This window comes from Hylaeus volcanicus, chromosome 3 (genome assembly GCF_026283585.1).
Source record: "Hylaeus volcanicus isolate JK05 chromosome 3, UHH_iyHylVolc1.0_haploid, whole genome shotgun sequence".
Taxonomy (NCBI): Eukaryota; Metazoa; Arthropoda; class Insecta; order Hymenoptera; family Colletidae; genus Hylaeus; species Hylaeus volcanicus.
This window is the reverse complement of record NC_071978.1, coordinates 31274847-31299592: the sequence shown is the minus strand read 5'-3', so window position 1 is coordinate 31299592 and position 24746 is coordinate 31274847. Positions and strand designations below refer to the sequence as shown.

Here is a 24746-nt window from a genome sequence, read left to right as displayed (position 1 = left end):
TGGCACCCCTAAGGGCATTTATTTAGAATACAGAGTGTACGGGGATAAAATACAAATACAAAAAACATTAAGCAAAAATATAACAAATAATATACAACATCTATAAAATATATCCCTAAAAATACATATATAAAAATAAGGATAAAAATAAAAAAAAAAAAAGGATGGGTAAAGAGAACGAACGAATAAATACTCGACGAGCGAAACAACAACGAAACGACAATACGACGTTACTTTAAAAATAATTACTTTATTCGCACTTTAGACTTTTTTCAAGTATGTACATACATGAACGAGTTTCCGCAATATCGGTAATCTGTACAAATAATAGTAGCTTTCGTAATATAAAAATACCGCATCGTCTCCGTATAGACAATCGGTCGCCACGAAAGATCGTGGCTGCAACATGTCACGATGAAAATGAAAACGCTCCTGGCGAGTAATTTTCAAAAATAAAGCCTAAATCGGTCAACGAATAACGCCCACCGTGACAAAGTGTCACGGAACGAACGAATACTGCGTAACAATTACGACATGCGACTACCGGACTCGGGTGACGCGCCAACAGGGATATATTAAATGTTTATGCCATTATCTCTAACAATCGCATGTGGGAAGGTACGTGTAGTAGATATAGAGAGTGGAAGAAATGTAGCGATCTCGTAGAGAATTACGTCCAAACAGGGGTTGAAGCAATATTCCGCGACAAAAACCTAACAGCGATTCCTACCAAGATCCGTTAAACACGAGCCTACAGCCAAAAAACGGCTGGTCCAAAACCCACCTCGAATAGATCGCTATATCCGTTCCGCTTGCCATACCGCACAAAAAAGTGTGCATTCAAAGCGCCGAGCAGTGCGCGACTGGTTCTGGCGGCTTATCGTTGCGTTCAACGCTAATAAAAACAAAATATTTTTAACTTAACGGACAACGAGCAACAAGAAGAGATACTTGGCGATATCAGGGTATAAAGAAAAAGAAATGTAAAATTATAACGCAACGATACCAGTGAAGAAACAACAATGCCAAACTAGTTAAAACTCTTTGGAAAGGGGGAGGAGACGAGAGGAGGACGCGAACAAGGACTAAATCAAGCATAGGCGCGATCGTGGACGATCTCTACTTTCACGTTCCAACGTATCGTCGATTGACGGCGAAACGCCAGATGGAACACGAACGAGAAGTACGTTTTATTTCCGTGAATTCTTCGATTAGACGAAAAATGACGGGGAACGACGGGGAACGAAGGGATAGAAAGCTCGAATCTATCAAAGTAGGGGCACGACGAAAGCGTAAACATTGAAAAGAAACGACATTCGTGACTCGTGGTTCGCCTCTCATCGGTTAGTTGACTTCCTCCTGTTTCAGGGACCCGAATTCCTCCAACATCGGCTGCAGCCCTTCGGGAATTCGTCCGGCGTCCAATTCCTGGACCCACTGTCGGTACTGAAACGAAAATAACGGATGCCGATTACATGACGTTTCCAGCTAATGCGCGATCGGCTATCGTTTGTTATACTTGGAACGTTCTGGGAAACATTGAGGGGAAACTGGAGAGATTCGGAATTAACGTGGATAGATTGGCTCCGTTCTTCTTCAGACCTTTGGGCGACACGAAGCAAACGTGCATGGAAAATACGATCCAGGAAACGTTGGTCGATCGAACTGGAAACAAGGTGAACAGAACAGGTGATAAGGAGTTCGAAGCAGCTATGCTATTTAAGACTATACGCGTCACTTTGAGTCGTCGACGGAACATACATTACACTTTAAACACTCATTAAACTTTCGAAGGGAATTCAAGAGACGAGGAGAATGGATAAAAGGATAGAAATTTTAAACGAGACTTACCATTTCCAGCTCCTTTCGTAGAGCGAGTACGGCCTTTTCGCGATCGGCTACCAGCTCTTCGAGATATTGATACCTGAGCTTCTTCCGAGCACGACACTCCCGCGCACTCTGTCGACTTCGTTCTGCGAATCGAAAACAGCGATAACATGAGAAAACGCGTTCACGTTTAGCGATCTTAGATAAATATCAATTGAAAATGTAACCGTATGAATGTTTACGATCCGGAGACGGGCATACGCGAGATAATCGAAACCAACTTGTACTAATGTTTGACGGTACTCCTCGCAAACGATGTTTTCTCGCGCGACTTTGCTCATCCACGTTCCATGTAAAACGCAAACATTACGATGCTTCTCGACGTCGACGTCGGCGTCGGCGTCGGCGTCGGCACGTGTGTCGCAAAAAATACCAAGGACAACGCACGACGCCTGTAAAAATTCGCTGTTTAATGTTTCTCGGGAATGCGTTAAAGCCACATTTGCAGATTTTACACGGCATAATTTATAACAAGCTGCCTCCCACCAGGAAAATCTGTTGTCGTTAAAGAATGTTACGAATTTTGCGTCGCGCTATTCGATGGAAGAAAAACGAGCCTCGGTAAATATTCCCCGGTTCCAGTCACCGATTCCGGAACTCTCATAAATTCTCGCGCAAAAATTACAAACGAAGGCAAAGGACGTGCCCGTCCGCATTGGACGTAACCATCGGACGATAAATTTGCCTAGTTGAAAATGTGACGCGTGATTTTTCACGCGCGACGAGCACTAGGTCTGACGAATGACAACAATGTCGTTTGTTTACGCGACACGCTTGCAGCGTTTTCGGTTCCACGCCAGGTCACGCCGCGCTACGCGTATTCGCCAAGACGATACCGACGGATAAAATCGATGGTAAACGGGTCGCGTCCGTGCAGGATATTGTAAATTTCTCGTTGCTCTGGAACCCGTGGCGCGATAAAACCTTTTACGATCAAGGATCGCAGCTATTATCGCGTCCGCAACTCGCTAAGCCCGTCTTTTACGTGGCAATAAACGTTCCCATCGCGTCCTCGACGTCGACATCGACATACTTTTTGAAAAAGTATCCTACGAGAGGACACTCCGCGAAATCCTAGTAGCGGGTCTCGGACGGGACGGAATTTGTTTATTTATTTCCGTAGACGGGAAGATGACCGAATCGTATAAAAATTGATACGTGTAGCAACGACTAGAGTGTTCGATAGTTTCGGTAGCTGAATCCGTGGCGATAATTTTACGAACAACGAATCCCCCAACTATACGAAATTTTAACCAGAGCCCTGACCGGAGCTGAGGTATCCAAGATTTTGGGTTCTCTCGCAACCCAATGGAGATTATATTCGATGCAATGGATGGGACGGGACAGGACGTACTGCATTGGGAGTGTACGCTGGCAGATAATCGATTTTGGCCCAACGCGGAAATTAAGCGTTCTCGCGGAGCCAATTTGCGGTTCTCATTTAGAATCTGCTCGTAGCCAGCATCCCAACTTGGAACGAAATCGAAGAAGTCTATCGGGCTTGAATAAAGCTTCGGTGACCGCGGTGAAAACAAAATCGAGGGATCCCCGAGGAACGAATCTCGTCCGTGTCAACGAAATTAGGGAAAATTGAATTTACGAGGGTCGTTGTAGACGCGCACACGTACACGCGGAAACCAGGAAAAATCGAGCGAACGCGATCGCTGCAACGTCAGAAATTGCAACCGACGAGATACAACGAGAAGATATGAGAGAGAGAGAGAGAGAGAGAAGCATCGTGGCATGCCTGCACGACCGTCAAGTCGATTCGAAGAAAAGAAAACCATGGAAAGGTTCGCGAACTGGGAACCTAGAAGGATAATTACGACGCGACGTAGGTACTCGAATTGTGACGATATTAAGACTACCAAAAGCATAGAAAATTATACAAATGCTACTTAAGATTATTTTTACCGAGCTTGGCTTTCATATCCGTCCTCTCGGACGCCTTCCTTCCAGGCTTCCGTCCCCTCTTTCCCCCCTCTTTCCGATCACCGCAAGACCCCTCCTGCAATGAAAATAAATTATCGTAAAATTACTTAACCGCATGCATTTTATCTTTCAAAAGTTCAATTTCTTCTTATTTATTCTCAGATTGTTAAATTAATTAACGCTAGAACTAAACGGTAGCCATAAAAGGTTAATTTACTCGTTAGACAAATTATCGCGCTCGGCAGTTTCGACAGTTTCGCTTCGAAAAACTTAACGCGATGCGTCGGATATTCGCGACAGCTGTGTCTCTGTGTCGTGAAAATTACCAGACGACGAGTCTCCTTTCTCGATCGTAACCCGCTTGAACTCGTAACGCGCGTAACGCGTTATCGTCGTCGTGTACGGTTCATCCTCTGAATCGCAGTGCAATTCTTGTCACGGTAAAAGACCGGTAACGATCTTTTTATCATCGTTCGAGGACGATTCATGATTTGATGAATCGTGATCACGGCTCATGATTTCGCACATTCGTTGTAAAGCGTAACTATTCAAGCGCGATTCGACGGATTGGACGATAACCGTTGACAAAGTTTACAAAGAATGTTTCTTTTTTACGGATAACTTTCGTATAAAATATATTTTCGAATGATATTTCAATAGTAATATTGTAGGATAGATTCGAGAAGAGAGAAAAAGCTACGAACCGTGCACTAACGTACGCATCGCGTCGCAGCCGATCTCACGCGACACGTTTCACACGTCCACGAAACACGGTTCTTGCGACGAGTAGAGCCGGCCACAAGCTTAGCTATGCATGTGCACACCGCACACGGGTGACAAAATACAAATTCTGCCCCCTTTTAGGGGAGCTGTTTACCTTCGGCCCTATCCTTTCCTCTCAATCCTATCTGATATTAAATCTCCTCGAATCCTCTTTCTTTCCCTCGACCGCTCCCGACTTTTATTCCCAGCGCCTTTAACCTCTCTCCTATCCACCTCGCTCCCGGCTCTCGTTTTCATCTTATTTTTTTCTCCCGGTGTGGCTTTTTACAGACAGAAGATATATTCGATATGCGACGCGGCCGGCGACTAGCGAGATACAGGAAAAGAGTGTTGAAACTTCAAGATTGTTTGAAATTGAAAAAGTTGCGATTAAAACGAATACAGGAAAAAATGATCGTATTCCAAATAATGTAAACCTAAAAGAATCCTAGTTGAGCAATTCGGTTTTTTCGTAATGGCCGCAAAGGTTGCCGAAGAAATTCCATCGGCACGGCACGGCACGGCACGGCACGGCACGGAACGGCGCGGGCGCAGCAGAGCCGGATGTTCGTCGGTAGGACGTGGTAGGCACCCTGGTAGAGGCCGGAAGCTCGTAAACCACACTGTACACAATCGAGGACAGAGGCTTTGTAGTTTCGCAGTTGGCCAAGCGATTCCCTCTTACGCGTATTTCTCGCTCGCAAAGACCGAGTTACGCGGCTCGATTCGCGTCAAGGCTCACAGATCTGCTCCGCGCGGAGCTTGATTCAATCTAGCCGCGTGAACGTACTCGTCGTCGCCACAACATACTCTTGCGGCATGGTTTATAGTTTATACCATAAACCTTTTATGCGAATCTAACGAGCGACACGTGGCCGCTCAATCGCATCAAAGGCGATATTTTCTTTCGATATTACGATATTAAAACGACGCGGCGGCGGTGAATTAACGAAACTCAAAGTTAAAATGCCATCCTTTCTCGGAGTTTCGCGATTACTCGGAGAATCCAGGAAACCAACTTACCGATCGCTAACGCGTGCTTCGTTCCACTTAGTTCGCGGAACAACTTCCGGACGATCACCTTTCGAGTGGAAAGCCTTTAATTACAAAGGTACGATGAAACCATTCTTGTTCCTTCCACCGCTTGGTCCACGGTTTCATCTCTTTCCCGCGAGCCCGGACTACTCTCAAATTTCACGGAAAGAACTCTTCGTTCAATTAATTTTCATTATTAACGGAATTACTCTCGGAGCAGCCCCTTAGCGAGACTCTTTTAAACGCGTTAGCTACCTTTCCACTACCCATTCGCGTTCCTCTTATTACGCTCAGACCATCCAGACCATTTCTCTCCTTTTTCGTCGTCTTACTTTCCTCGATTGCTCCTGTCATTTTTGACGAAAACGATCTCCCTTCTGTTTCTCCCCTATATCTCGGCAATTCCGACCTCGACACAGTGCTCTCGTTAACCAAGCTAATTTCTATTGTCTTCGAAGACTGGATTCGTCGCGATATCCTCGAAACTGTCTCGAAATCTATTTTGAAATAACCATTGATGTAATCGTTGAAAAAAAAAAAAAAAAAAATAGCCGACCAACACTCAACTCTGATTCCAGTAAACGATGGTCTCGCAAAATGTCTACTCTCTGAAAGACACATCTTTCATTCCATCTCTTCTATTCACGCTTCTTCCTTCTTTACGCATCACGAAAAACTCGTTGCATATAAATCGGACGTGATCGAACTGTGCGCAAAGACGAAGCGGTTTCAACGAATCTTGCGAGAAAATTTACGAGAAAATCGCATGGATGACCCATCCTCGAAGATCAGGCGCGAACAGCGGACGCGATAGGAAGTACAAAAACGGAGGAAAAACCGACGGAACGAGCGTTAAAGCCTCCTTGGGCTTTTCCACGTCATTGTTCGTCGGAAACTAACGCGACCGGATGAGAGAAAGAGACGAAGAGAATCTCGTAATTTTCCAACCGCGCCGCCGACGCCACTACGTAACAATGAACAGAGAGGGAGGTTCAGCGAATACAATGGCGAAGCGCCACCGCGAAATCATCGCGACACCCCCATCGCTATCATCGCTGCGAATATCTCGTAAATTTACCTGGACGCCAGGCTAGTTTTTCACGGGTATTTCGCGACCGTGAACCCAACTTTCCATTTAAAGTCTAATATTTCCGGCGTGTGAATAACAGGTTCGAAACCGATGACCCAACCTGTGAGTCATACGAGGACTGTCAATTTTCTTCGCTAAAAGAGATACGGATACAAAATACGATATTAAATAAGATTCCCTAGATTAGCCTCCACATTGAAGTAGTTTGAATATAGTTATAAAAAATGATTTAAAATTAAATTAAAATTGCGAAAAAGTCTCGAATAATTTGAAAAGTAAATCTCGGTGAAAGTCGTGGTAGGACTGAGGGTCATCGTTTTGTTCGCAAATGAACCAGTTATGTCGTTAATTGGACATAAGTCATCTCCATTCGAGTATCGTCGACGATATACCGCGCAGGCGAGAATTACGAGCTCGCGAAATTCGCTCGAATTACCATATACGGGTCGGAACACGGTTAAACTATTTAGCTACGAGCTCGGCCGCCATTTAACCGAAGAGTGTGCAGCAAAGGAAATGCCCGTTTACACCGAGGTCTCGATTGAATTTAACGATAACAACTTTGTTTCTCGACAACTGCCGCAAACATTCTTATTTCTAAGTATATTTTATGATATAGATACATACATATACTCGGAGTGGATAGGTGGATAGGTCGCTACGATGTAGTCGACTTCGTTCCCGTATCCGTAGAGCCGTACGGAATTTATGGAACGCAGTTTGCGAACGAGATTTCGAGCGCGAACGTGCCCTCTAATCGATAAGCAATCATCGTAAGAGATGTACAGGGTTAGAAACACCTGTCGCGACGATCTTGGTCGTTCCGGTTCTATTACGGTTCGACTGCTTCGTGGAAGGTATCGCGACTTTTCATAGGACACAGTTGCCGAAAAATGATGACGGAATATCTCGATTCCGCGGTTTGTTCATCCCCTAACGATCGAGTTCTGCGAACTGCGTCACAGCCGATATCTAGCTCCGTTTAATTATTTTTCTTATTATCGGTTAGACGTAATTATCGGTTACTCTACGATTAAAACTTTTACCCAGGTATGTGTAATGTTATTCTACTCGCGATCAGATTGTTTCATACGCGTTAGAATTGTTCCGATCCAGAATTCTGGATTCCAGCGGTTCGCGATATACGGGTACCGCTAAATTGCGCAGTGGCGTCGCGTATAGGCAACCGAGTTCAACTTATTGTTAGTTACGTACCGCGATCGACCGGCATTTCATGCGTAACCACATCGAAATCGTTTTTTTTCACTCGCGTCAACTTAAAAATCGTTCTCGTAAATGAGTATCAACGATTCCCACGTGTGCTCGGTAAAAAGGTGACCGGACTGTTCGTTAAACTAAACAAGAATCAACGGAGGACAGAGTTGGAGAACAGAGTGCGTACGAGACTTTGAAGAAACGAAGCTAATTCAACGGTTGCTTTCCAAGTGAACGTACTCGGCTACATATGCGCGATCGAGTTGCTATAGAGAGTTGTTAAACGAGAGGAAAACGAGTAAAAAGTATCTAATGAAAACTCACCGGTGATACGCGACGTGCGAACTGTGTCAACTGCGCAGTTGTCGAGATAGAACGCTAGGTTCAGGGACGTGGTGTTCGTTACCGGTGCCCAAACGTTGCGACCCACGACCGGTAGTATTAAACGATTATCGCGACATCCAGCGGCAATTTACGGAAACAAGTATGAACCGCTAATCTCGAATAAATATATAAATTGAGATTTATTCGATGAAATGGAAAAGTTGCCCGGCAAATTGTTTGCTGCTAGCCATTTTTAACGATCTGACAACGCTAACTGATCTAGATGATCTTTTGTTAAAACAGGCTCCCGTACATTCCACGCCTGATGATCACATGATCGTTCAAAGACAGCAACGTCATCGCTCGACGATCGAGTAAACGAGAACGAACAAGTGGCGCGATCGGTCGACAAAAATGCGAAAGAAGGAGCAAAACAGCGAATCGAACGCCACCAGCTTCGTTGTACGAATATACCACGAAATAAACGGCACACACAAGCAACAGCCACCCTTCCGTTCCGTTCCATTCCGTTGTGTCCGACCCATTCCCCCCTCCTCGACCTCTTGCCAAACCCACGATTAGTCTTAAGTCTTAATGTTAAACGAAAGAAGCGATCACTATTGTAGTCGATTCGGAAACAAACAAACATTTTGTATGCGCGCCCTCTTTGCACAATATGGTGTAATCCGTTTAACGCGCGTAATCTCGTTGCCTGTTTTTCAAGCCAGTTTCCATCACGCGAGCACATTGTCACTTGGTCATTTACACAAATTGTCGACTCACCGTTTCGTTTTCCGCGATACACATGGGCTCCACCTCCATGTTTTCCCTCGATTTGCCTCTTTTCAACCTTTCCCAAGAGAATCCCTTCCTGACACGCTTTCTTCAATCCTGATTCCGTCTTATCTTCGACACTTTGCAACAACGTGTGTCTGTTTACAAACACTGCAAGGTCACACAGCAGACCCCCAGACCTCTGACTATCGAGTATTTCCTATTACGTCACGAATTACCGAACGACGCGCCACTTGCGGCGAAACGTTGAAATATTTTCAATTTGTCTGTTGGCAATTGACTGCTGATAAACGAGTAGATTGTAGTAGACACATTTCTCGTGAAAAGTTACTATGTTTTTGAACACGTGATCGATCCAAGGTCGTTACTCGAAAAGTCACGATAATGCGATTGAAATTTCTTTTAACGTAAACAATTTTCATATGCTACGATTCTTACAATTTGGCATCGAAATTATCAACAACTATTCGTAAACATTTTGTGCGATGAACGAAAAAAACCATTTAGATCCTGAATATGTTTGGGTTGTACGGACTTGTACGAACGCTTTTAACGTTTATTTGACTATGCTTCATTTTATCTTTTACGATAACGCCATAAATATGCAACCAAGTACTAGCCGTAAGTTATGAACGATTCGGTCTCAAAAGGATCCTTGCATAAAATTTAAGGTCGCTATAAGGTTATCAACGTTTAAAATATCATCTCTCATAATGAACGTAATAAAGTTACAGAGACTTTATCGTATCCGTTACTTATGGCAGCAGTGGACCTTCTGGTATATACCATATTGCAATAAATGCGAAAGATTCAAATTATGGAGAATAATTTTCATGTAAATGAAACAGTAGAATTTTATTATTTTTAATGTATAACAACTATCACCAGCCGAAATATTCCATTACCTGCTCTTTCGATTCCATATTGTATATTATATGATATCACAAAATTTCATCTTAAAATTGATAATATCCACTGCTAAAACTATTTCTGTATTTGTTTAGGTATTCGTCATCGTACGAATCACCGCGATAGATTCTATCGTAATTTCTATTGCGAGGATAAAACAGTTCTGATTCGTAATCCCTTTGCCGACTGGGAAAATATCTGTGAATAAATAAATGACCAATAAATGAATATGTGATATACCTCAAACACTAGGATAAACTGTTATTGATAATACGCCATTACCGATCATGTCTTAAATAATGTGCAACATAGGGATCTTCTTTGTAGTAATCTCTGGGTAATTTATCTACGTTGTAATCCCTGTACAGTAGTTCGTAGCGATTATTACGAAAACGACTACTTGGATGTAACTTGTCCCTGTAATAATAAATCTCTTTGCCATTGCGATCAAAATAACGTCCCGGCTTTTCTTGCGCATAGTTTCTTCCATCTTCTGTGTACAAATCATTGTGATATCCTCCGTGATAATCGCGATACGCGTTCATACTGAATAAGACAATGAAACAATATTTTAATAACGTGAACGTAAAAAAAAAAGAAACGAAAAATATAATTACTTACTTTTTTCTATTGTCATAGATTCCCTGATGGACTCGGTCTCGCCCGGTATAGGAAACATCGTGCGCACCGTCTTTGAACGAATCCAGCGATTTTTGCCTATAATAATCATCGCTATTTCCTGACGACCTACGGCCCCCCTCGTCGTTGCTATCCTCATAAAAGCTCGAATTATTTCCCGACTCGTCCTTATGGTAGTTGTTACTAAAACCGGTCCTCTGGAAACCTTTTTTGTAATACAAACTGCCGCGCCGTTGAAAAGAATTCTTCCCCTGATCGATGGCTTCGGATTCGCCCAAACTATGTCTTTCTTTGTCAAACCCTTCGCGGACCGTATCTTGGTCGTTGTATCTCTTCTCGTCTTGTTTCTGCTCGTTAAATCCTAGTTGGCCTCTGTTACGAACGGAACTGCCTTCTTTGCTTATTTTCTCATTATTGAGAATACCATCAACCGATTCGAGGTTTCTTTGCACGACATCCGATAAGGAAGATCCTGATTGCCTGTCGACCTGCGGATCAATCGAATCGGAGGCACAAAAGCTGTACGAAATGATAAGTAAAAGCAAGATATTCCAAATACCAGACGGCATATTTAGAATAAACGTAACTTTCGTTGATATTGGCGCATCGATTTTTCGACTGACTGTTTTCGGACGATTCGTCTGATTTTATATAAAAGTAAACGGCCTTGTTTCGACGACAAAACTAAACGCATCCTGTGTGCAAAAACCGAAAGATCCGTCAGTGAGACGGTGAGTTAGCATGGCCTTCGAAATTTCGGTTCTTCGCATTAAGGAATGAGCCCAACGATCGACGCGACGAAGCGAAACGACTTATTCGACATTTCGCCAAACTGTTATTACGATAACAGTTGTTCTCATACAGACAATTTATTCTATTTAAAACACTCGTTACGTTTAGATTTGTTTAATGCGTTAAAACTTACAAATAATAGAAAAGAATTATTTGAAATAAATTATTTCTATGAATACATTATTTACAGCTTATGAACGCTATTAGAGGCACCTCTACGGTAGCATAGTTGTCAAAGGTAAAGGTAAGAAATATATAGATATTGTAAAAAATATTCAAAACTTATATTTTACGTCGTCTTCGCGGAAATTCTCGGTGCAGAATCATACAAGACGTTTTAATCGTACTCTAAGTATCGTAAAGGGTAAGATGGGAGGGGAGAAGAAGGTATGCGCGGTATATAATACATCACTAATCGTCATCTGTGTTTCAAAAATATCGTAGCTCTTTCTAAATAGTACTTTTACGCACATTCTCTCTTACACTCTGGTTAGTAAAATTGATCGTTCGACCAAGCGGTATATCAAGCTATACAGTTTTGTAATTGTTAAACACAATTTAATAATCGTGGTAATTTTTGTTCGATTGAAAATTCTACACAATTCTAGTAAACGCTAAAATACATTAAATACATACTTCACTTTATTTTCCTTCTTGCGTTTATAAATAGCGTAAAGATATACAGTATTTTGCCATTCTACTGCAATTCAACTGTTCTTTCATTTCAAATAATAAAGTAACCGTTTTATTCTTTGCGTATACCGTTCCATGTTGTTCGAGCGAATTAGAAAATGTTCCTCCGACTATGAATTACCGATTTGGAAGGCAATGATTTTAATTTCGAATACACGTCGAAAAATATAGATAACATCCTTTCTCTGCATTACGTCGTAAAATCATAATTACATACTATTCTTGTGCAAAGGGAACACCGTTACAAACGTTCTTTCTCGCTCGGTAATTCAGGGTGGCCAGGGATTCTATTGGAATCCATTGAAAAAGTAAATGTTTACTAACAGCGATAGCTCGGCCCCTCCCATACCGTGGCAGTATGTTAAAATAAAAGAAGCACTTCGCAATTGCATTCTTCGATCCGTTTACCAGTAATCATTTTTAATTGCTGGTAGACTTGTATGCAAATTATCAAGCAGCGATACGCCGTTAAATAAAAAATGGATCTTCGTAGACCACCCCATTCTCGGCGATGAATGGACGCTAACTTATTTACAAGTGTCTATACGATTAACATACCTCCATAATTTATACTTACTCTGTACACGCGCGTTTTCAAATAACTACAAATGAATTATTATATTTACATAATTTGGCGATTTGTTAAAATACTTAAAAATTGATGCGATACAATACTAACGCGGCACGCTATTTATTAGCTGCCTATAGTTTTGGTCGTCAACGATGACGCGGCTTTTAGTATTGGAAGAAATTCTGATCAGTACCCCACGCTTATCCGTTTCCATGAAAAATAATATAGATTTACTGAAATGTCCGCCTATAGTTCTCTATGAAATTATTATCCGTTCACTGGTTTTTCTTCTCTTTCTGCTCGATACATAATTTACGCCTATAGTGCACATAACTCGACAGAGATAATATTATTACCATTGTGATTCCTCTTTAGATTTCAGTTTAACATCCTTTTTATGATATAAACGTGAATATTCGTCTTGATAAGTCGTACACTGCGCATTTGACTTGTTAGATTTCTGCATATTAGTACTAACTGGTGAATTAGTCGGAGAGTACTTCATTTCTTGTAATTCTTGTAGTTCTTTTAGCGACCTCATTACCATTTGAACGTCTTGCTCTTGTTCCGTTGGTTGTACTACGTTACTTACAGCTTCATCCAAAATCATTCCAACATCTTTCCGTTTATCTGTTATAACCCTCGGAATTACATCATTGTTAATGATTTGACTCAAATAATTAGTTGCAGCAATTGTCTCTTCATTTTGTCTTTGCTCCTGTTCCTCTTTTGTAAGCGATAGTTGTTGTTGCTGTTGCTGCTGCTGCTGCTGTTGTTGTTGTTGTTGTTGTTGCTGTTGCTGTTGCTGCTGCTGCATAGGCACTACATCTGAATTAATATGCAAAACTTGCTTCTCCGATACTTTTTGATCCTTCTTTCTTTTCTTAGCATCGTGTGATTTGTGCTTAACTTCCACGCACCGTTCCCGCTTTTTATCCCTTTTTTCAGTCTTATTAGTCATCTCGATATCTTTGTCCTCTACTTTTTTATCATTTCTGTTTTCGGAATTTTCATGTAGTAACCTATGCTTTAGAGATACAGGTTTTGAATGTTGCGATGTTTGATTTGGTGTAGAATAGTTAGAATGTTGAGATTGCGTACACGAATATAAAGCTTCTTGTCTATGTACGGAATGATGTCCACTTTGAGGCACTTCATTTATATTTGGAAGAACATTCGAAGTTTCAGAATAAGCCGTAATAGAAACTACATCTTTCTTAGTTTCACTCACTTTTGTAGACGACTTGTGGAACTCATTAACTGGAGTAATAGAAAGAGAACTATTAGCCAACTCCATCAAATTAATCTTTTCCACGTGACATTTAGCTGGCTTTTGCGCCATCAATTGAGATGTAGGAACAACAGAAATTTTACCTACAGTAGAATTACTAGTTGCGACTGCCGAATTTTCATATTGTTGCGCCGAGTTACAAATTTCTTTATTCTTATCTTTCTGTTTTATGCTGTGTTGCTTTTTCTCGGTACTATCATTTGATTTTGTTGTTCCTTGTTTTATATAATTTGTCGAGTTTTCCGTAATATTTTGAACTTTGGATACATTCGTCGAAGCTTTATCTCTTTCTTGAGAAGAGGTGCTGCTTATGTTTGATGTGTCGATCTTTGCAGCTGAATTGTATACTGCGTTTCCAGAAGAACCGGTGGTATTGCCATTCCCGAGTTCTTTCAATTTCTTCGATTTCTTCTTCGTTCTAAAAACAAATCATGTTACACTTAAGAATAATGTTATTAGAAGAAGGCATCACCCCACTCTCACATTCTCTTTCCTATCTAATTCTACGTACAAGTTTAACGCAAACGTTAAATCGGTCTGACGTCATATAAGAAGTTACACTTCAAAAAAACTAACATAAACTTAAGACTATATTCATATTCAATCAACAGTTCTACTTACGCAGGTTCGGAATCGTTGACGTATTCGAACAAAGTTTCTGCCGTCATGTATCCATTCGGCCATAACGGTAACACTTGTCGAATTAAAAACGATCCAATGAAAGTGTCCATACTCATTTTTCTTGGTCTTAAGACATTGTAACATTGTCTCCTGGCATTTGCGATTTCGTAAACAAGTTTTCTGCGAAACAAAACAAAAACATGATACAACGCTGGGAGATTGTTTTTATTTTATTATATACAATCAATTCCGAAAAATATACTTTGCTTCCTCGGTCCAAGGGAATCGTTTTTTATGTATTTTTGCCTTATCTGAATTCTCGCTATTGTCTTCATCATCGGAACTTTCAGCATCGACTGGCGACCCTTCCATTTCCCTGAAACGATAATATTAATTATAAATAAATAATTATTATATGACTGTCAAGGCATTATCATTATGACGATGATAAAGAATGATGATTAGCATTTATTGTGATCAATTTCATGATTCAATAAATGTTTTTTTTAAATTCCTTCATAAATGTATACAAGTAATCATCGAATTTAATTTCAGTACATGTAAAACTATTGCTTGACAAAAAAAAACTGATGCTTATGAGAAACTAAACACTGATACTGATGATAAAAAGCCCCGGAATTTTTCCGTCATCTCTATAAGAATAATGGCAAATAAATGAGAAAGAATGGTACTTCATTTTCTACATGTAGGACAATCCAAATTATTTTCATGTATATAAAACATTGAGATAGCAGCAATAAGCATGAATAGAGTATAAGGGGAAGAATAGACAAGATAGACGAAAAGGAAAATAAGGTGAAGAACAACCGGACAGGCGAGAATAGAAAGAGGTTTCCTCTTACGAGGGGCACCTTACCAACAGTACCGGTATATATCCCAGTATAAATGAGGACTAAGAAATAGAAAATTATTGTAAGTTCCCATTCTGCAAAATTATGCAAACAAGTAATTTATGTTATAAATTTACGAAAAATGTTATTTTTAATCAAAATTCGCCATTATAGGTTTTCTTTTTTTTTTACTAATACAAGAAAAAAAATGTATATCCTGTGGAATCCAACGAAATCAATATCAAATAACAGTCATTCGTGAATAACGAAACAAATATTTTGATAAATACTTACTTTCCGTCAGCGACCTTTTGACATTCATCAAGATACTTGCACATCACAGATGGCATTATTTTATTGATAACTTCTTTTAACCTGCAACAATGTGATATTAATTATTAGATGATTATAAAAATGTATCGAAAATAAATCTGTAAATATGTGTGAGACCTTTGTATAAGATCCCTGATATTATAGTCAAGATCCTGTACATATAATTTCTTTGCTCTATTCTGAAGAGCCATTTTACTAGATGGTAAGAATCGTGCTAAATGCCCGTATGTTTCTGACCTCAGACTTGGGGAAGAAAGCATCCTCAATCTTTTCTCTAAACTGAATTAGAAAGATTAACGTTAATTATTTATCTTGTGTTGACTATGAAATATTGTAAAACAGTTGTTGTTTACCTAAACAATAATCCATTAACCGCTGTGTCGAAAAATTTAGTCTTTCCTTCTTTACTATTTTCGGCATGTGCTTTCAATTCGTTAACTATTTCTACAACATTTTCTGGAAGCGAATCAGGCAAAGGTGCTCCTTCTTTCTCAATATCGTCACATTCAGATTCTGTACCTATACATCTGGATTTGCCAGAATCTGTAGTGTCTCTACTCGATTCATCTTCAACCCTCGCAGCATTAACTACACTTTCTATTGCATCGTCGATGTGCAATATAGACTTTTTTACCTCTAATTTCTTTCTACCAAAACCATTACTGTTGGCTGTCTTCTTTTCAAACTTTTTTATATCGAACTTTTTATCCGATGTACTTTTATTTTTTTGTGTATCCGTTTTATCAGATTTTTTCTTGTCTTCTTGATCCTCTGAAACTAATATTTAAAAATCTTTTAGAACTGTTTTATATTACTATTATAAATGTATTATAATTATTGTAAAACTTTGTCTTATTATATTTAGATGGACCACCTTCGGCATCCGTAGTTTCTCCCTTCTCTTTCTGTCTGTTCAAGGTATCTCCATCTTGTTGAGAATTTTGTTGATCTTGTAAATTCTGCTGTTTTTTTTTCTTTTTCATAATATTTTCAGGCGGTTTGTTTACTCCATTTTCATCTACTTTTACTTTCTGTGAAAAGTAATAATGTTTTTAGTTTAAACCAACAATGAAGTAGAGAACATTGTATTATAACTTTGGTTACTTTTCTTGGTTGATCACCGGTAATATCCTCGGTTTCGTCTTCATCCGTTGTGCTGTGAACTCTTTTTTCTGTTCTTTTAGGGCTGTCCACATCCTCTGTATCGTCTTCGCTACTTTCGCTACTTTCATCGTCGTTACTATTGTTATTGTTGTTGTTATTGTTGTTATTATTATTGTGAACCAATACATGACGATCGGCTGTCCTAAATTCAAGCGCTCCACAGTTAATATAAAAACCGCCGTGTGCTGTAGTCACCTCTTCCGGTACAAGTTCATCGTACTACAATAATAAAAAGTTATACACGGAACTACGGGAAAACTGCGACAGTTGTATTCAATAATAATATGTTGTCCTACTTACAGCATCTGTATTATCGATGAAAGAATCATTCTCATCGTATCCAGCTCCCAAATCCACGTAATCGTCGTATTTATGCCTTTTCCTTCCCGTAGTAGACGTTCCCTATAATAAACAATTGTAGAGCGAATAAATTTTCGTAAATACGTTTTTGATTTTATAGTTTCAACAAGTTATGTTTTACGTACGTATTTTGCTTCGAATCGTCTTGCCATATCTCGAAGTTTATCATCGTCGTCGTCGTCGTCGAATGACAATCCGTTAGTTGCATTTTCTTCACCTCGCTTTAGTTCCTTCCTATGTTTTTTCTGTAAAGTAACATTATCGATTTGTATCGAGATCGAAAACAACAATAACGATATCGTTTGTAATTGTTACCTACTAACCCACAATGAATTTCAGTGCGCTTTAACACCGACAAGTACTTTCACTATTTAATCAAAAATTCAGAGATAGTTGACGTGTCGCGCGCACGCACGCACGAAATTCATCGACTACGTACGCAATTTTCCGATTAATTCAACTGAAATATCACGCATTCGAAACGAAACGATAACGTAAAAAGTATTTATTATACTATACATGAAATACAAGAAATACGTAAAGAAAAGTAAAACTCGTTCAAAAAAGAACACAAGTTGTCCATTGATACCAGGAGCATGTACCAACACAACACCAACATGTACTACATACACAAGGAGCATGCATAGATCTAACTCTTCCCTCGGAAACGCGTAACTTCTTCGTGTCTCCTGCTCCCCTAATGTCGGAAACGCTACGACCGACTGATTGATCCCGAACACTCTTCAGTGTTATAAACAAAACTAAAAAAATTAATTAATTAAAATAACTTGTTTATAAATAAATGTGTTCGGCATTAAAATGTTGCAATAAAAACTAGAAAAGCACAGTTTAAATCAAGGCTGAAAATTACAAGAGAAATTGTTTTTATATTTAAGTTGCAATGACAAAAAAGAAATATAATCATGAAAAGAAACGATATTATACCGTATCGATATGTTACATTAATTACGTTGAACCGTAATGTATTAAAAAATAAAACTAATTGATTTTTCATTGAAATGGAAAAATACATTAAAAGCGCTTTAATTAACTGTATAAGAGAATAGAATAGGAACAGTAATTATCATTTCGAGGATTGTACTCGTACATTTCGTTCGATTGCAAATAAATTAATTTATTTGAAATAATAAAGATGTTGTCATTTAAATGAATAAATACCATAAGAAAATATAAAACAACGTAATCGGACATTGCTCTAAACTCTAAATATACGATAGAAGTTCAGCAGTATCTACATGTAACGCGTTACATAGCCGTCGATGAGCGCGATTTCATTTTCAATGCATCGATTGCAAAATTAACACAAAGATTTCCTGCCGTGCACACACATAAAATCATTGCGATAAGATACGTGTAAAGCTATGACACGTACATTTTATAATAATAAAAGTAACGAAGCTTTGCAAACAGTTGAAATGAAAATCATATACCAAGCGAACGCGCTCAAATAACAGTCACGTCGTTCGTAGAGAATTCGCAATGGCCCAATTGTATTGTCTTGTAACAGAACAGCATTCACAATTCCATATCTGTTTTATTCGTGGTAAAGAATGATCGTCGTGAAAACGATTGTTAAACATTGGTCAGTAATCGGTAATCAAATCAGGTTTCAAAGAAAACTTCTAACAGACGGTGTCTTGTGTAAGCATACGTTGACACAGACATACATCACACCACACCACACCGGCAACGGGAACGGCAACGGCAACGCATTGTGACGTTTCTATTCGATGGCTTCGAATTGATCACACCTTTTTCTGCCAGTCTATAGAAGAACCAACGATATAGAGATCCTGGCCGATACGCGAATAAGAAAACCATACATATGAGCGAGATACCCGAACGGTAATCGCACGGTAATCGCAAACATGACAATTCAGCTAAGCAGAGCGCACGAGTTCCCCTCGTTTCATGCATTACGAAAATGGTCGATCCCATTGAAATTTTTGCAGTTTCTTGTCAAAGTGTGCAACCAAAGGAAAATCGTAGCCAGTGTTTGGCTTGATTAACGAGATGTTTTGAGGAAACGTGACCGTATGGACGGAGACGTCGTGGTTGTTTTTCTTTTGGTATACTTGTGTATTAACGAGTGAAAGGAAGAAACTGACCTCGGCTGCTTTGAGGAGCTGTGCATAGTTGAACTCAGGACATGCCTTCTCGTTCGACTCTGGCAGGGTGAGTGTGAAACGGAAGGAGGGCGCGAGCTGTTTGCCCTTTTCCCCCTTTTTCTCTTTCTTCGTAACGTAGCCCAAGGACTCCGGAAACTCCAAGGTCTGCAAAGGTACCCGTTTAGCTTCTGACATTCCTACATTTGCACCGAACTCAACGTGGATCACGGAAACACTGCGAACACTGCGGTAACAACATGGTCCTTTCTCTTAAACACCGCACCGACACCACCACTCGCACGTCGCCATCTTCGGCTCGACTGTTTTTAGAGTGCGCTGTTGATGCCGCCGCCGCCGCCACACCGTCAATTTCACGCATGCGTCTGATAATGCAAATAATCTCAAGTTCCGTTTACATTTACATCTTACATTTTAGATTTTACATTGAAAACCCGATATTTTATATGGAAACAAGCTTAATTATTCCAATAAATAATTCAATATTACAGATATGTCCAACCACTTTATCGTTATATTGCGTTTTATACGAAAGTGTATTTTAACGATGCATCGCAGTTACGATCAATTATTCGATTATACCATGGTAATAGTATCTTTCACAATTTTATTACCCAGATTAGTCGATTCAATTTTAATTAAAGTTAAGAGATAACAACTCGATTCGCACACATATCATTTATTATATATCACTTTAATACGATCTTTACAAGTTGTAATTCTGTCTGAAGAAGGTTATGTACCCTTCTACAATAAACTTATAATAACCTCATGTCTGTAAATAATAAAAATTCATTCTAAAACTTACATTTCCATGCCTGCAATGCTAAGCTCTGGTCAGTTTTACAAGTCGCAAAATGTTTACCTAAATAACCAATTATGTTAAAAATATAAAATACACGTATAACAAGCATTTTTAAAGAATGCTCGATCCGAATTCTTAATTCGGTTAATTTAACCGAGAATATCGGGATCATTTTCAACATTTCTCTCTTTATTGGCAATTTTAATCGATGAAAATTGCTGACCTAAAATCTTCATCACTTCCGCATGCCTTACGTTATGTTCTTTCTTCACAACGTTATAATTTTCTTTGACGTAAAGTGCAAATCCAGCAACTTCTCTTTTGGGTGTCTGCACTTGTACAGTTCCCGATTTCGTCGTTTTATTTATTAATAATTCAAATTTTCCATAACAATGGCCACATCGTTTTCTTTCGGTGTCCAAAGATTTAGAATGTCTACCGATGCTGAAACAAAATTTACATCGTGTATTAACAAGTATGTAGATAATAGTTATAAGAATAGCTTGATTGTTTCAAATAAATAAATTCATAAGTATGCTAATTTTTAGAATAACATCTAAAGCGTACAGACAAAGACCAAAATAGAAAATTTGTAAACTTACAAATTTAAATATATAGACAATTTAATTACACGTTACCAATTTTATGCAAAACATTTTACCTGTACCCACAGCTTATACATCTGTACGTGAACTTTGTATTAATTTTATAGTCGTGACATCTCCGTATCGGTGGTAATTCGGGAAATGTCTTCATTGCTTTATTGGCCCTAAAATACCATCGAAATGTTATTTAATAAACATGAGAATAGGAAATAATATTAATGTAATTGTACCATCCTGTCCAAAATGGACCATGACCATCTGAAACATCATTTATCAACCAAGCTGCTGCATGACACATTTCATGAATTAAAGTGTCCCGAAGTCTGTCTGGAGTATCCAAAACCTATATAAGAAATTAAGATTTTAATTTATATTTTATATATCATTTATTTTAAATAAATAAAACTCGCCTTTGTTGCCAAGACTATTCTTGAAGATTTTACGATACCTCCGAGTTTTTTCGCAGATTTCTTATTATAACAAAAACCTGCGCTTCCTCTCATACGGACGTTCCACTCGATTAACATATTTTCTGGTAATCTTTTATCGAATACTTTTTCATTGTATAGTTTATATAAATGATTGGACAGATTTTCTTTATTATTCTTATAATTTATCCTGTATTTTTTGGCATCTGGATGTGCATTAGTAAGGGGAACATTTTCAGATAAAGATGCCAGAAAGGTATTATGTTTCTCATATTTTTGGTTGTCGGATGATCTAACTGCATTATTTGTCTTAGATATTTGTCGAGGAATTTTAATAGGATCTATAAAGATATATATTTACAGTCTTAAGACATTACTTACATAATTTAACGACATGTACAGTACCTTTCCTAGCTGTGGGTTTCGGTGATACTTGATCGCCAGGATCGAATTCGCTAGTACTCGAATTTACACTTTCATCGTCGTTAAATAATAATTTTTTTCTTCTTACATCACGAATATTATTACCGGTACTATTGTCATCTTCGTTCTCAGTATCGGTATCGCATATCGCGATAGCTCTACAAAATGGACCGCAACAATAACTAAGAAATTCCTTGTACTTGTAAATGTTTTAAAGACATATTCCTTACCTTTGTACAATCGATGGAACTGTTCGTTTGAGTTTAACACTAGCTGTTGATACTCTTGGATTTGTTAATGCAGTATAATACAAACTTTCGTTTCCACTTTCCGATGACGCTTCATCATTAATAAAGCTATCTCGTTGCTTAGTATTTTTTCGTGCGGTCTTCTTTGTTGAACTTTTTTGTACTCGTAAATCTTTCAAGGCTGGGTAAAATTACATATATTTATACAAGTCCATTTAGCATATATGTATATAGGACATTATGCGATCATCATAACACAGTTTATAACGTAACAACTTACACGTATCGCTATTGTCATTGTCCGAATCCATTGCATAGATTTTTCCTTTGTTTGTCCTTCTTCTGTAACATGTACATTTGAATTGCAGTATTTTATCATAAATTATAAAATAATAAACAATATTTGCAATTTACCTCTCAGTTTGAACAGCTCTGTTCCTTGTTGTTATTATTTGCTTCCGTGGTTCAGATTTTGGAAACAATACATCTGCTTTTTCTCGCCAAGATTTACCATATAACTTATCTAATATATCTGCACACTCCATAACATTTACACTTTGTGGTGTATGTATCGTAGAATTTGAAGACATATTATCAGCGCAATTATCTTTCGATACAATTTTTCGAGGTACATTAATTTTCGAACGTGGTGTACACTCGTACAATGTAATTTGTCGTTGTACCGTAGGTGTAACTATTTTATTACAATCTTGATTTATTATTTTTTCACTCGTAATCGTAGAATATATTTTCCCTCTATTATTTGGAGTTTCATAATTCATTTCTAGTCTTTCTAAACTGCTATTTCCAGAACTTATATCATCTTTATTAGTGGCAGGAACAATATCAAAAGAATTATCACTTTTTGAATCGGATGAATTTGTCATGAGCCATTTTGAAATTTGTTTCTTTTTTCTTTCCGATAATTCGGTGTACATTGTTCCCCTGTCTTTATGTGTATTTATATATGGTGTATCTAAAAATCTACTAACGTGATTTCTATAAAAATTTGTTGAATTTATCTGAGATCCTTGAATAATATCACTCTCAGAGTTTGCTATACTCTCGTCAATAATCGTATTCATTGTTTCTAAATTATCTTTAGGTGAAATAGCTGGATGTATACCATTGTCTATACTTTCGTCGATTACAGTGTTATTCTCTCTCTTTCTTGATTTGTACACTACTCTCGTTGACTTAATATTTTTCATAATGTCTAGAGTATTTTTGGGTGTAAGCTTCTTCTCAAAGTCGTTATTTTTCTTGTTAGTATCGTGCAAGACTTTACCAGCTAGGTTAATAGTTTTAAAACTTTTATATTTGCTAGTACCACCAGTAGAGTTTGATAACAAATTTTGTTGATTTGTTGTACAACTATGAAACTGAGTATTTGTTTTTGATATAATATCGATATTGTTTTCTGGGGTAAAACTGAAAGAATTATTGTCAGATGTAACGGAACATGGAATATATCTTTTGCTTTGTTCGCTACTGTTGGATGAAGTATCGTCGGACGTAAATAATGCACTATTTTTATTCACATTTCTATTATTCCAATCATGAAAAGTTTCTTTATTCTTATGCCATGCTTGAAACGGTCTTTCCTCTTGAGCATCCGAAGAATCAGAAGAATCCACAATGCAGACTTGTTTGTTTTTAATAAAGTGTCTGTTTAATTTAAATTCAGGTGAACGTCTAGGACTGGAACATGTAGAACTGGAGTCGCTTATCACTATTACGTCCTTCTCGTTGTTTGTATCGGATGTAAGGGAGTCTTGCGATAATCTTAAACAAAAGTTTTGAGACTCCCTTACAAATTCTTCCATTTTATTACCGCAAGCCATTTGTATATCGTCAAGTTTTGTATACTTTTTCTTCTCTTGTACTTTTCCTTCTACATTATAAAATAATTTATTTTCTGTAAGAATAGATTTAGAATTAAAATAAACACTGTACGAAAGAAAAATTTAGATAAAAACTAATGTTTCCAGTTTACTTACCATGTTTAGACATTCTCAGTAAACGAGCAGTCCCTAAAACAAAGCTGCAAGTTATAGTAGTTTATCTTATATATACATCATGCATCAAATTAAGCGATATAAACTCCACATTAATTCCGGAAACAATAACATGTTGTTTAAATACGTTTCGTCAATTACGATACGTAACTACACTTTCTTTTCACAAGCAGGAATAAATCTTGAAATAGATCGAAGTGAAGAATGTAAACATAAACATAATATACATAATCAAAACATAACGAAACATAATAAGAAATTAACGAAAATGAAAAGACATGATAATCAAACATTCTGTTTAATATCTGTATATAATATACAAGATGAAAATGTGTCAAGATACCTTTCTTGGCGGATAATCGTATAAAAACTATCACTTGAGAATAAGTATCACAAAGCCAGTAGCATTCAAACGTTCAGTTCAATCGGTCCGTTAGTATGCGAATCAGTGCAGCCAACCGTTAATCTATAATTTACCAACGCGTTGGATCAGTATAGCCATAGCGCGGTTTACGAATTTTTCCACGGTGAACGACTGTTGAAATTTGAAAACTATTTTACGTACTAACTATTTTTGCTTAGGATGTATTGCGAGGTATTAATAAGTACACATGTTACTTGATGCGTAACGTATCAGATATATTTTTTGTTTCTAATACCGAGTAACAGAAGACACATTTACATTGCATATATGTAGAAACGCTTTGTCTAACCGTACCGATTCCTTTAGAGTTTAGAAGATAGAAAATAAGTATAAATTAACATATGGGGGCTCGTCCGGGATGGGGGGTTACAGCGGCAGAGGACC

The 24746-nt window shown here is 38.3% G+C and overlaps 4 protein-coding genes across 9 annotated transcripts; all 4 read right to left on the bottom strand.

Moving 5' to 3' along the window:
- Positions 1 to 230: 230 nt before the first annotated feature.
- LOC128873161 (REPTOR-binding partner) lies at positions 231 to 9207 on the bottom strand. Of its 2 annotated transcripts, none has more exons than XM_054116515.1 (4): positions 9029 to 9207; positions 3802 to 3895; positions 1852 to 1973; positions 231 to 1446 (listed from the first exon to the last, which is right to left on the bottom strand). In XM_054116515.1, the coding sequence occupies exons 1-4, from the start codon at positions 9065 to 9067 to the stop codon at positions 1345 to 1347; spliced, it is 357 nt and encodes a 118-aa protein (XP_053972490.1). In that variant the 5' UTR covers positions 9068 to 9207; the 3' UTR covers positions 231 to 1344. The 2 variants fall into 2 exon arrangements, with proteins under 2 accessions (XP_053972490.1, XP_053972491.1); XM_054116516.1 differs by lacking the exon at positions 9029 to 9207 and adding an exon at positions 7922 to 8210.
- A 661-nt stretch (positions 9208 to 9868) lies between these two features.
- On the bottom strand, positions 9869 to 11157 carry LOC128873160 (uncharacterized). Its single transcript, XM_054116514.1, has 3 exons — positions 10571 to 11157; positions 10232 to 10495; positions 9869 to 10147 (listed from the first exon to the last, which is right to left on the bottom strand). The coding sequence occupies exons 1-3, from the start codon at positions 11155 to 11157 to the stop codon at positions 9997 to 9999; spliced, it is 1002 nt and encodes a 333-aa protein (XP_053972489.1). The 3' UTR covers positions 9869 to 9996.
- Positions 11158 to 12000: 843 nt separating this feature from the next.
- On the bottom strand, positions 12001 to 19733 carry LOC128873157 (ubinuclein-1-like). 2 transcript variants are annotated; one of them, XM_054116508.1, is made up of 12 exons: positions 19394 to 19733; positions 17390 to 17509; positions 17205 to 17306; positions 16845 to 17123; positions 16615 to 16771; positions 16094 to 16517; positions 15858 to 16019; positions 15702 to 15782; positions 15434 to 15469; positions 14819 to 14932; positions 14557 to 14736; positions 12001 to 14353 (listed from the first exon to the last, which is right to left on the bottom strand). In XM_054116508.1, exons 1-12 carry the CDS (start codon positions 19586 to 19588, stop codon positions 12997 to 12999), a joined length of 3207 nt encoding a protein of 1068 aa, XP_053972483.1. In that variant the 5' UTR covers positions 19589 to 19733; the 3' UTR covers positions 12001 to 12996. The 2 variants fall into 2 exon arrangements, with proteins under 2 accessions (XP_053972483.1, XP_053972484.1); XM_054116509.1 differs by lacking the exon at positions 15434 to 15469.
- On the bottom strand, positions 19509 to 24732 carry LOC128873159 (uncharacterized). Of its 4 annotated transcripts, none has more exons than XM_054116511.1 (10): positions 24282 to 24726; positions 23921 to 24119; positions 22335 to 23838; positions 22201 to 22262; positions 21903 to 22101; positions 21655 to 21830; positions 21232 to 21590; positions 21052 to 21164; positions 20878 to 20985; positions 19509 to 20660 (listed from the first exon to the last, which is right to left on the bottom strand). In XM_054116511.1, the coding sequence occupies exons 2-10, from the start codon at positions 23931 to 23933 to the stop codon at positions 20366 to 20368; spliced, it is 2829 nt and encodes a 942-aa protein (XP_053972486.1). In that variant the 5' UTR covers positions 23934 to 24119; positions 24282 to 24726; the 3' UTR covers positions 19509 to 20365. The 4 variants fall into 4 exon arrangements, 3 of the variants coding, with proteins under 3 accessions (XP_053972486.1, XP_053972487.1, XP_053972485.1); XM_054116512.1 differs by having other exon boundaries at positions 23921 to 23964; XM_054116510.1 differs by having other exon boundaries at positions 23921 to 23953.
- Between the last annotated feature and the right edge of the window lie 14 nt (positions 24733 to 24746).

Coding starts and splice junctions, on each gene's coding strand:
- LOC128873161 (XM_054116515.1), bottom strand. CDS start 9,067: ATGGAGGTGGAGCCCATGTGTATCGCGGAAAACGAAACG. Junction 1,974..3,801: donor GGATATGAAAGCCAAGCTCG/GTAAAAATAATC, acceptor TTCGATTCGCAG/AACGAAGTCGACAGAGTGCG. Junction 1,447..1,851: donor TACGAAAGGAGCTGGAAATG/GTAAGTCTCGTT, acceptor TTTTCGTTTCAG/TACCGACAGTGGGTCCAGGA.
- LOC128873160 (XM_054116514.1), bottom strand. CDS start 11,157: ATGCCGTCTGGTATTTGGAATATCTTGCTTTTACTTATCATTTCGTAC. Junction 10,496..10,570: donor ATCTATGACAATAGAAAAAA/GTAAGTAATTAT, acceptor TGTCTTATTCAG/TATGAACGCGTATCGCGATT. Junction 10,148..10,231: donor CATTATTTAAGACATGATCG/GTAATGGCGTAT, acceptor ATTTATTCACAG/ATATTTTCCCAGTCGGCAAA.
- LOC128873157 (XM_054116508.1), bottom strand. CDS start 19,588: ATGTCAGAAGCTAAACGGGTACCTTTGCAGACCTTGGAGTTTCCGGAG. Junction 17,124..17,204: donor TCATCGATAATACAGATGCT/GTAAGTAGGACA, acceptor TTATTATTGTAG/TACGATGAACTTGTACCGGA. Junction 14,933..15,433: donor GATATATACCGGTACTGTTG/GTAAGGTGCCCC, acceptor TTATCGTTTCAG/GGAAATGGAAGGGTCGCCAG.
- LOC128873159 (XM_054116511.1), bottom strand. Junction 21,591..21,654: donor GAAACCCACAGCTAGGAAAG/GTACTGTACATG, acceptor ATATCTTTATAG/ATCCTATTAAAATTCCTCGA. Junction 21,165..21,231: donor GAATAGTCTTGGCAACAAAG/GCGAGTTTTATT, acceptor TTTCTTATATAG/GTTTTGGATACTCCAGACAG.